The 12,516-nt window shown below is 40.7% G+C and overlaps 1 protein-coding gene across 2 annotated transcripts in view; it reads left to right on the top strand.

Annotated features, from left to right (window-relative positions):
* Positions 1–12,516, top strand: part of cdh8 (cadherin 8) — a 311,216-nt gene that overhangs the window by 272,150 nt on the left and 26,550 nt on the right. The window contains exon 10 of one of the 2 annotated variants that reach the window (XM_073070417.1): positions 2,134–2,242. In XM_073070417.1, the coding sequence (XP_072926518.1) occupies positions 2,134–2,242 (109 nt within the window). Of the gene's footprint in view, positions 1–2,124; positions 2,243–12,516 lie in introns of both variants that reach the window. The other variant, XM_073070416.1, reaches the window with a different exon arrangement.

Below are 12,516 nucleotides of genomic sequence, written 5' to 3'. Positions count from 1 at the left end.
TGGGAGGGATAATAAATCAGGTGGAATGATGGTATGGCAGTTCAGACCAATGGGCCCAATGCCCTAATTCTACTCCAATATCTTATTGTTTTACGGTCTTTAGTCTTTGGAATGTGGGAGGAAGCTCATGTAATCACAGGGAGAACATGCAAACTCCACATAGATGGGACCAGTTGTCACATTGTAAGTGGGCCGTTGGAAGTGTGAGGCAGTAATAAGCCTTGTCTGCTAGCTCAGAGGGATGAAAGACATCTTGCTGCATCACTTACATGTTGGTTATCCTCAGCATCCTAGAAAAAAACTTGCCTTTCAATCAAATCAAAAACAATTATCTGTTCAATATCAAATTTTCTAGAATGTGTTCATTATTTCTTGCGGAGCATCAAGAAAGCTCACCTCTGTCCTAGGATACTGATGGACTTTTACCACTGTACCACTGAGAGCATACTCACCAACTGCATCTCAGTGTGGTATGGCAATTGTCCCGTATTGGACCACAAAGCACTCCAGCGGGTGGTGAGAACTGCCCAGTGGATTATTGGCACCCAATTGCCCACCATTGAGAAGATCTACCATAAACGCTGCCTGGGCAGGGTGAAAAGCGTTATCAAGGATGCATCTCACCCTAACCATGGACTTTTTATTCTCCTCCCATCCGATAGTCACTACAGGGGCCTCTGCTCCTGCACCAGCAGGCTCAAGAAGAGCTTCTTTGCTGAAGCTGTGACCCTGCTGAAACTCACATCACAGCACTAAGCAGTATTGTACCCATACTGTACTGTGTTAGTACTTTTATATTTGTATGCTGCAGCACTTACGTTTTATTCACAATTATTTTGTAAACAACACTATTCTTTTGCACTTCTGGTTAGATGCTAATTGCATTTCATTGGCTTTGTATCCGTACTCGGCACAATGACAATAAAGTTGAATCTAATCTAATTAGAATCATATAAGATTTATTTATACCATGCAGACAGGCCCTTCTGGCCCAACGAGCCACACCACCCAGTAATCCACCTATTTAACCCTAGCCTAATCTCAGCACAATTTACAATGACCAATTAACCTACCAATTGGTACGTCTCTGGGCAGTAGGAGGAAACCAGAGGACCCACAGGAAACCCACATGCTCACGGGAAGGATATATAATCTTCCTAGAGAGGTCACCAGAACTGAACTCCGAACTCCAACACTCTGAGCTGTAATAGTGTGGCGTTAACCGGTACGGTGGCATCGAAAGCAGGATGGAAACAGGACCTTCAACCCAAGTCATCCATACTGGACACGGTGACATCTAAGCAAGTCCTGCTTGCCAATATTTAGTCCATATCCCACCAGATCTCGCTGTGCAAATTAGGCAGAATCATAATCAGAATCAGGTTCATTCATTCATTATGTGCCGTTTCATATGACATGGGCGATTATGCGACTATGATTGTTCTTGGCAAATTTTTCTACAGAAGTGGTTTGCCATTGCCTCTTCTCGCCAGTGTCTTTGCAAGACAGGTGACCCCAGCCATTATCAATATTCTTCAGAGATTTGCTACCTGGCGTTAGCGGTTGCATAACCAGGACTTGTGATACACACCAGCTGTTCATATGACCATCCACCACCTTATAGTGCCTGGGGTTACCCACCTTATAAAGACACTGCCCAGAAGAAGACAACGGAAAACCACTTCTGTAGAAATATTTACCAGGAACAATCATGGGAGTGGGGGTGGTGGGCTAAGCAGGTTCACCTGACCCAAGGTCGACCAGCAAGGTAGTGGGGAGAAGGAGCACCTTACACCTCCTTTGGTAGTGACGTATCTCCAACCCGTCACCAGGTTTAATATATGTTGTATAATGCTTTGTTTAGTAGCAGCAGTATAGTGTAATACACATAAAATTTACTATAAATTACAATAAGAGATATATAAATATAAATCGCTAGGCAAAAAGAGAGCAAAAGGTGAAGTCGTGCTTATGGGTTCATGGTCTGTTCAGAATTTTTCCAATAGTTAAGCACTGACTTGTCTTTGAAAAGTACTTCATAAACTCTAAAGCTCTTTTGGCTCTCAAAAGGCTATGCAAATGCATGTTTTTCTTTGTTCCTTTTCTGCACTTACTTATTAACAGGTGATTCAGACGGTCAGTGCAACAGACAGAGATGACCCAAAGACTGGACAGTATTTTTTCTACAGCCTGGCGCCTGAGGTTTCCAGAAACCCCAACTTCACGATCAAGAATAATGCAGGTAAACACGCTCAGTGTAAGGAAGGTCAGGTCTGCCTGCAGCACAATCTCACTTCTACTTAAACCATCAGGGCAGCTTGGATTGGGCTGCAGTGCCCTTTAATCTTAATTACAATTGACACTAATTAGCTGAGGGATTATCTGTTCCGAAGGCAATTGTCACCCTAGCAGATAGCAGCAGTTTACAGATAAACCAAGTAATTTTTTGTGTTGGTTTTATCTCTTTTAATTTACATAATTGTGTCTCTCGCCAAAATCTTTAATTATTAGGGATGACGGACAATGGAAAGATATAGATGGCGGCACCACCTATTTAATGCCTTTTGAGTTATAAAATATTTTGAGTTAATTCAGGGGTGGGGGAGTCATAAGAAAGTTTATTTCTCTTTTTCTCAATTCTGTTGAAGCATTTTCAACCTGAAGCATTACCTATTGGGATTGGTTTATGACTATTATTATTCTGGTTGCCTCATTGTAAGAAGGATGTAGAAGAGGGTGCAGAACAGTGTACAGATACTAACTGGATTGGAGAGCATGATTATGAGGACAGGTTGAGCAAGCTATGGATTTTCTCTTTGGAGTGAAGGAAGAAGAGAGGTGACTTGAAAGAGGTGTGCATAATGCATAGATTGAATGAATAGTCAAAGACTTTTTCCCAAACTGGAAATGGCTAATTTAAGGTGGCATAAAAAGTAAAGATAAAAAAGATGAAGATTAACTTTATTTTTCACAGATTCAAAGTACCTTTATTATCAAGGTATGTATGCAATATACAACCCAGAGACTGGTTTTCCCACAGTCAGCCACGAAACAAAGAAACTACATGGAACTCATTTAAAGAAAACATCAAACACCCAACGCACAAAAAGAGAACAAATTGTGCAAACAGGAAAAAAAAACACAAAATAGAAAATATCAAACCACAGAGTCATTGAAACAGTCTCGTAATTTTCAGTTTAGTTCACAATTAGAATCAGAATCAGGTTTATTATCACCAGCATGTGACGTGAAATTTGTTAACTTAGCAGCAGCAGTTCAATGCAATACACAATATAGATGAGAGGAAAAAAAATCAGTTCAGTTCAATTTAGCGCTGTGTCATTCGTTGACAGCAGGCCGCAGAGTCAGTCCGCCCTGATCAAAGTGGCACAAAATAGCAACCAAAAAGGAGTAACTAGAAACAAGGAACAAATCATAACATGGACTACAAAGTCCAATCTACAAATTGCATTGATTAAACCTTACCCAAGACTCCAGCACCTTCCCTCGGCAGCATCGAGCAAGAGGGAGGGAGAGAGACCGATCATTTGTCACGTGTACATTGAAGCATTGAGACATGTCCTTGGACGTTCTCCTTGGAGTGAAGAAGGATGAGAGGTGACCTGATCGAGCTGTACAAGATGATGAGAGGCTTTGATCGTGTGGATAGTCAGTGGCTTTTTCCCAGGGCTGAAATCGTTGCCACAAGAGGACACAGGTTTAAGGTGCTAGGGAGTAGGTACAGAGAAGTCAAGGGTAAGGTTTTTACTCAGAGAGTGGTGAGTGCGTGAAATAGGCTGCCAGCAACAGTGGTGGAGGCAGATATGATAGGGTCTTTTAAAAGGCTTTTAGATAGGTACATGGAGCTTAGTAAAATGGAGGGCTATAGGTCAGCCTAGTAACTTCTGAGGTAGGGACATGTTCAGGACAACTTTGTGGGTTGAAGGGCCTGTATTGTGCTGTAGGTTTTCTATGTAGTGAAATCCATCACGGGCATCAATGGTGAACACAGTCCAAGTATACGTGGGCGGGGGGGACTTACAAGTGTCACCATGATTCTGTCACCAACATAGCATGCTCATATCTTACAAACCCTACCCAGTAGTCTCTGCCTTCTCAAAGGAAAACAGGGATGGGCGTTGTTTGCTAGATGCTGAAATATAAATATAGTGTATTCTGGTTAATTGGGACACACTGGAGCTGGTACATTTTGGTCCAATTAAGTGGCTGCCCCATTTAGCCAAAGTTTCTGGAAATAGTTAAAAAGGTATAAAAAGAAAAACTACTCTTTAACTGAGTAACAATATGTATTTCAATAAAATCAAAGTTCGAAGTACATTTATTTTCTGAGTACGTTTATTTTATACAATCTTGAGATTCGTCTCCTTAGAGGCAGCCACGAAACAAAGAAACACAAAGAAACTATTAAGAAAGAAAACCATCAAACACCCTATGTGTAGAGAGAAAAAAGAACATATCATGCATGATGATGCAAGCAAATCGGGTCCAGAACTGAAGTTTACAAAGTGAGTCCATCCACGAACCCTTAGCTTAGTGCAAAGTGGAGCACCTTTACCTCGGGCCCCGACACCCTAACAGAACAAATGAGAACTCTACTACAAAACTGTAAAATTATGCATTAATTCCTGATACTTACTGATAGAGGAATTCATCCAGTGTATGATGCCATGCACTGTATTGAAAAAATACGAGGGGCAGAGAGAAAAGGGAATGTTTCTGATAGGCTGGTGAAATTAAATGACAGAAAAAGGAATGGGTCATTGGGACAAAAGGTGATGAAGGTTTTAGGGAATGGAAGATTTCAGATCAGTGGACAAAAACGTTGCCCTTTTTGAAGCAACTTAAAGAATGTAATATAATGAGATGTTGAAGGATAGGCTCCATGTAGGATCTCCACCCCTGCCTCATTGGCCCCTTAATATGGTGTTCTGCCTAACCAAAGAGACACACAAATTTAGTCATCCTAAAGAAGTGTTCCACCTCCTATCCAATCAACACGTATGTAATTTTTTTTCTCTCTCTCTGCACATTGAGTGTTTGCGAGTCTTTATTTTTAATGGATTCTTTTGGGTTTCTTGTTTTGTGGCTGCCTGTAAGGAAACAAATCTCAAGGTAGTAAAATTTATGCATGCTTCGTTAATAAATGTAATTTGAACTTTGAACTTTAAGCTTTGAAATTTATACTCAATAGATGTAAAGAGAGCTGTTGTCATGCAGCAATGGTATAGTGAGTTCAAAGTTCAAAAGTTCAAAATAAATTCATTTTCAAATACATATGGTCATTATATATAACCCTGAGATTCATTTTCTTGCCAGCATACTCAATAATCCATAATAGAATAATAACCTTAATAGAATCAATGAAAAACCGCAACAACTTGGGAATTCAACCAATGTGCAGAAGTGCAAATACAAAAAGAAAGAAATAACAATAATAAATAAACATTCAATAAATATCGAGAAGATGAGATGAAGAGTCCTGGATAGTTTGTGGGACTATTTCAATGATGGGGTAAGTAAAATTGAATGGAATTATCCCCTTTGGTTCAAGAGCCTATTGGTTGCATGGTAATAACTGTTCCTGAAACTGATGGTGTAAATACTGAAGATTTTGCACCTTTTTCCTGAGGGCAACTGTGAGAAGAAGGCATGACCAGGGTGGTGGGGGTCCCTGATAATGGATTCTGCTTTCCTGTGTCAAAGTTTCATGTAGATGTGTTTATTTTCTTTATGAGAAGTCATAAAGTTAAGTTCTATTGTCTATTTAGATAAAAAGAAGTCCACTGTAATAAAAATGAGGACTGTGGAGAAGGGAGTATTTGCAGAGGAAATTTCAGAGCTCAGCATTAATTGTTCATTGATTTATCATTTCAACACAGTAGTGTAATGGTTAGCGTGACACTTCATTTACTATTTGACAGTGTGGAATAGGCCCTTTCAGCCCTTTGAGACTCACTGCCTAGCAACCTCCGACTTAACCCTGGCCGAATCATGGGACAATTTAAAAATGACCTACTGGGTATATCTTTGGATTGCGGGAGGAAACTGGAGGATTCTGAGAAAACCCATGCATTCCACGGGGAAAATGTACAGGCTCCTTGCAGATGACATTGGAATTGAACACCGAACTCTGATGCCCTGAGCTGTAATAACATCTTGCTAACCGCTGTGCCACCGTGCTAGCCTTTACAGTGCAAGCAATCTGTAGATTGCAATTAAATATCTGCCGCTATCTGTAAGGAGTTGTTACATTCTCCCGGTGACTGCATGATTCCCCTCTAGCGCCTCTGGTTTCTTGCTTAGCTCCAAAGATGGATGTTTAAGATTAGTGAGTTGTGTGCATGCTACATTGGTGGCAGAAGCATGGCAACATTTGTGGGCTGTCTTGACACATCACAAATGATGATGTGAACATTGTTTGTCTCCATTTGTTTAGGTGCTTTGATATACTTGCAACAAATAAATCTAATCTTAAATCTTCACGATACTGAAATACAGCGAGAAGTTTTGCTTTACATGTTATCTGTACAAATCTGTCCAAATCTAAGCACATTGACAATAGTACAAAGGGAAAAACAATAACTGAATGTAGAACACATTGTTACGGTTACAGAATCAATGTAGTGCAGGTAGACAATAAGGAGCAAGTCATTGAAAGGTGGATTTGGAGTGCAAGAATTCAACTTTATTGTGCAATAGGTCTGTTTAAGAGCAGTATAATAGTGAGATAAGACAGCAGGCCATTGCCTAGTATTGTGTGTTTTCAAGATTTAGTACCCTTTTCCCATTGGAAGTGAAGAGTAGAGTGAATGCAGGCATTATGGTCCCATGTGACAGACCAATTAAAATTGAAGATGCACACAAAGCCATAATTAGAAGAACAAGCAAACACGAGGAAATCTGCAGATGCTGGAAGTTCTAGCAACACACACAAAATGCTGGTGGAACACAGCAGGCCAGGCAGCATCTATAGGGAGAAGCGCTGAAGACGTTTTGGGTCGACGAAGGGTCTCAGCCCGAAACGTCGATAGCGCTTCTCCCTATAGCTGCTGCCTGGCCTGCTGCGTTCCACCAGCATTTTGTGTGTGTTATTAGAAGAACAAGTATTTATTTTAATCTACTTTCAAAGCAGCACAAATGGAATTTTATTCTCTGATGTGTACAAAAATATGCTTATATTTATTATTGTTATTGAAGGGAATGCCCCATCCTCTTTGTGCATCTGCAGAGCCCAAGTATCTCATGGGGAATATGGGGCTTTGGCCTTCTACTATGATGTTCAAAATGAGCCCTCTTGTGCTCTCTTTCAAATAGGCCAATATTATGATGATAAAATTGATAAAATTGCTGGTAGAAGATCAGTTCAAGTTGACGTTGTATAAGATGTTGCTGAGGCCTAATTTGGAGCATTGTGTGCAGTTTTGGTCACTTACCTACAAGAAAGATGTAAATAAATTTGAAAGAGTACAGAGAAAATTTACAAGGATGTTGCTGGGACTGGAGGACCTGAGTTATAAGAAAAGATTGAATAAGTTAGGACTTTATTCCCTGGAGTATAGGGGAATTAGGGGAGATTTGACAGACGTACACTGTACAAAATTATCAGCGGTATAGATAGGGTAAATACATGCAGGATTTTTCCACTGAGTGGGACTACAATAGAGGTCATGGGTTAAGGGTGAAAGGTGAAAAGTTTAAGGGGGGGTCGTTTCTTTACTCAGAGGATGGTGAGTGTGGAATGAGCTGCCGGAGCATGTTGTGCATGCCAGCTGGATTTCAATGTTTCGGAGATGTTTGGACAGGTACATGGAAAGTAGGGTTATAGAGGGCTCTGGTCCCAGTGAAGGTCGATGGGAGTAGGCAGTTTAAATGGTTTGGTACAGATTAGATGGGCAGAAAGGCTTGCTTCTGTGCTGTACTTTTCTATGACTCTATGACACTAATATCATACCGTTACAAGAGGAATGCATAGGGCAGACCATCAGTGTCTTTTTCTCAGGGTGGAAATATCAAATAGCAGACGGCAGAGCTTTGAAGTTGGAGGGGGAAAGTTCAAAGGAGATAATCAGAAAAAAGATTTGTTTACACAGAGGTTGTTAGCTGCTAGGATGGGCTGTGAAAGGGTATGGTAGAAACACATACAACTATGGTGTTTAAGAGGCATTTAGATGAACACATCAACATTCAGGGAATGGAGGGGTAAGAATTGTGTGCAGGCAGATAGAATTAGTTTAATTTGGTATCATAGTTGGCACACATATTGTGGGATGAAGAGACCGGTCCTGTGCTGTTCTATGTAAAATGTTCTATGAATGAAGATGTTCTTCCTTGTGACCTGACCAACATTTAGCTCTCAATTATAATTGCTAAAAATAATGATTCTCAAAAATTAATACTAAGTCCATATAGGATTTTAGGTTAATTTGTCAAAGGGTTAGTCAAAATGGCAGGCTTTAATGAAGAAATTATTAAGAAACAGGGAGATGAGAATTCATGATGGAATGTCAGAGTTTAGGAAGTTGGCAAGTTTGATTAAGTAGGGAAACATTGGATGGATTGATGCCAGAAGATGCTTCAAAGTTAAGCAAGGGGTAAGATATGGTTGATTACACAAACAATTATTAAATCAATTGGTCAGTGGCCTGGAATCCAATATCAGGACCAGACAAGGGTGAATGGGATGGTGTGAGTTGGAGATGGACAGTGCAGTTTCGAATGAGTTAAAATGGATGTAAAATGGTCATCAACCAGGCATGGACTTAGAAGGATCTGCTGCTGTGAAAATCAGATGACAATTGCTATTTTATTAATATTTTGGCTGTGAGTATTTAAAGGAGACAGCATTTATTATCCTTCCCCAGATGTGCTTTAAATAAATAGTCACCCACCTTCAGCCAGTTGAGCCTTTTGGTTAAGGTGGTCCCACAAGCCCATTAGGTTATGAGCTCCATCATTTAGACCAGAGATCCCATCCTTTTCTATGTTATGGACTGATGGGTCAGTGGACCCCATGTTGAGAACCCTGGTTTAGACCCAAAGACATAAAAAGGGACAGTGATATATTTCCAAGCTTGGATGCTGTGTGACTGCAAGGGGAACCTTCAGGTGATGGTGTTCCAGCTGATGGTTGAGTTTTTATTGCATCTTGCTTGTTGCTCAAGATTCCAATACCTGCAGTCTTGTGTCACAAGTTCCTCTACCAGTTAGGTTGTAACCATTTTCCCTCTTGATGGAAAGATCTCAGGAATGGGAGGTGGTATTGGAGGACTCTAGAGAAGGAACTGTGTTGGATTGTGTAGATATGTTGTCCACACTGTAGCCATGGTGCTCACTCTCTGAAGCAGTTGTAATCAGATTCAAGAATCTGTATAGTTCCTGAATGAATAAGAATTAAGATCAGGTTTATTATCACTGATATATGTTGTGAAAATTGTTATTTTATGACACTAGTGTACTGCAAGACATAAGCATCATTATAAGTTACAAAAATTAAACAATTAAGTTGTGAAAAGAGGAATAATGAGTTAGTATTCATGGTTTCATGGACCATTCGGAGATCTGATGGAAAGGAGGCTGCTGTTCCCAGAACATTGAGAATGGATCTTCAGGCTCTATTACCTCCTCTCTGATGGTGGTAATGAGAAAAGAGTATGTCGTAGATGGTGAAGGTCCTTAGTAATGGATGTCACATTCTTGAGACCCTGCCGTTTGAAGATGTCCACGATGGTGGGGAGGTTGTGCCAGGATGAAAGTGGTCAAACCCCATTTGGAGTACTGTGCTCAGTTCTGGTCGCCTCACTACAGAAAGGATGTGGAAGCCATAGAAAGGGTGTAGAGGAGATTTACAAGGATGTTGCCTGGATTGGGGAGCATGCCTTATGAGAACAGGTTGAGTGAACTTGACCTTTTTTCCTTGGAGTGATGGAGGATGAGAGGTGATTTGATAGAGGTGTATAAGATGATGAGAGGCATTGATCGTGTGGATAGTCAGTGGCTTTTTCCCAGGGCTGAAATGGTTGCCACAAGAGGACACAGGTTTAAGGTGCTGGGGAGTAGGTACAGAGGAGATGTCAGGGGCAAGTTTTTTACTCGGAGAGTGATGAGTGCGTGGAATGGGCTGATGGCAACGGTGGTGGAGGCAGATACGATAGGGTCTTTTGAGAAACTTTTGGATAGGTACATGGAGCTTAGAAAAATAGGGGGCTATAGGTAAGCCTAGTAATTTCTAAGGTAGGGGCATGTTCGGCACAATTTTGTGGACCGAAGGTCCTGTATAGTGTTGTAGGCTTTCTATGTTTCTATGTTTCTAAAAAATACAACTGGGGCAGCGTGGTGGCATAGCGATTAGCATAATGCTATTACAGAGCCAGTGACCCGGGTTCAATTCCTGTCGATATCTGTTCTCTCCATGACAGTGTGGGTTTGCTCCAGATGCTCCAGTTTCCTCCCACATTCCAAAGATGGATCAGCCTTTGGAATTGTCACATGGGTGTAATAGGGAGGTACAAGCCCATTGGGCTGGAAGGGCCTTGCCGTGCAGTATCTTTTAAATAAAAAAAGTGGGATGGCTTTACGGTGAGAGTTTAAAGGAGATGCATGAGGCAATTATTTTATCGAGAGATTGGTACATGCCTGGATCATATTGTTGTGCCCATAATGATGCAACCCTCTGCAGCTTCCTGTGACCCTGTCACTGGAAAACCAGGTAATGCATCCACTGTTGACAACTAGCATCAGCGTTGACTGCACCAAAGGAAGACATAACTTGGTTAGTGACAGGAAAAAATTTCCTTTATGCAGCCCCAAGATGATTTGCTCCTTGTCAAAGGCCACTGCTCCGGTGTGCTAACTCTGAATTGGATTGCTAAATTTAGCATTAATTAGCCTGCTAATACAGCACAAACTCCTCAAAGGCAAATCACAATCTCTTCACTTAGGACACTTAACAGATCATGAAGAGTTCATCTCTGCCCTGTGGTGTTGGATGGAACCGAACCCACTAATTGAAAATTAAAATACTGCAGATATTGGAAATCTAAATCTAATGCAGGATTCTGCCTGGATTAGAGAGCATGTTTTATAAGAATAGGTTGAGCGAGTTTTATGAGGATAGATTGAGCGAGCTAGGGCTTTTCTCTTTGGGGTGAAGGAGGATGAGAGGTGACCTGATAGCTGTGTTTAAGAAAATAAGAGGCAGAGACAGAATGGTCAGCCAGAGCCTTTATTCAAGAAAGAGACTAATAGGAGAAGACATACTTTTAAGGTGAATGGAGGAAAGTTTAGAGGAGATGTCAGAGGTAAACCTTTTGCCCATACACTTTATGTATAAATACTCCTCTGCCTAGTGTCACTTTATGTATATACAATCTATGTACAGAAGTCTTAGGCACATATTCACAATGAGAGAGCCAAAGAATTTTACACACTGAGTGGTGGGTGCATTGAGTGGTAGAGGGAGATGCACTGAGGATATTCAAGAGACTCTTAATTACCACCCTGCCCATCAGATTAGACTCAATGCAGAAAAAGCTGGCACGTTGACCAGAACATAGAGAAATGGATGCAAGAGAGGAGTGTATTGAATCATAGAATCATGGGGATATACAACAGAGAAAACAGGCCGTTCAGTCCAACTACACCAAGCTAACCAGATTCCCATCTAAGCTCATGCCATTTGCACATGTCTGATCCATGTACCTTTCAATGTACCTTTGCCATGTTGTGAATGGACATGTCTCAACCACTTCCTCTAAGTCTATCATTCTATATACAGACCACCCTCTGGGTGAAAAAGTTGCTTGCAGGTTCCCATCAAGTCAAGTTCAAGATTCAAGATTGTTTAATGTCATTTCCAGTGCACAAGTGTAAAGGAGAATGAAATAATTGTTACTCTGGATCTGCTGCAGCGCTAAAAGATGAAGAACATAATAAATATGAATACATAATATAGCTTATATACATAGATTAATTGTACATGTATAAATGGATGCTAGGCACAGGAGTGTCTGTACATAAGGTGACTGACAGGAAATGATAAGTAGTTGTAGTTAGGGGTGTGGTGAGATGGTTTAGCAGGTGGAGGTGTTAATCAGCATTGTTGCTTGGATAAAGCAGCTATTTTTGACTCTGGTGGTCCTGATGTGGATACTTTGTAACCTCGTCCCTGATGGGAGTGGGGCAAACAGTCCATGAGCAGTACTGGTGGGATCCTTCATGATACTACTAGCCTTTTTCTGGCATATTTCTGTAATTCTCTTCCCTCTCATCTTAAACTCATGCCCTTTACATTTTGATCTCACCAACTGTCACTAAGATGCTATGTGCATTCACCCTATTTATAACCCTCATGATGTAATTCTAAATATTTCTAATTAATTGCATTTGATTTAATGCTTCATTATTTTTAAGTGTTTATAAATCAATTCCAAAAGTTAAAGAGCATTCAGAAGCATTCATAATCCCATTTTTGATTGTGACGTTCATCCTGGTCTGCTG

This window comes from Hemitrygon akajei, chromosome 17 (assembly GCF_048418815.1).
Source record: "Hemitrygon akajei chromosome 17, sHemAka1.3, whole genome shotgun sequence".
NCBI lineage: Eukaryota > Metazoa > Chordata > Chondrichthyes > Myliobatiformes > Dasyatidae > Hemitrygon > Hemitrygon akajei.
This window is presented reverse-complemented; position numbering and strand designations above follow the sequence as displayed.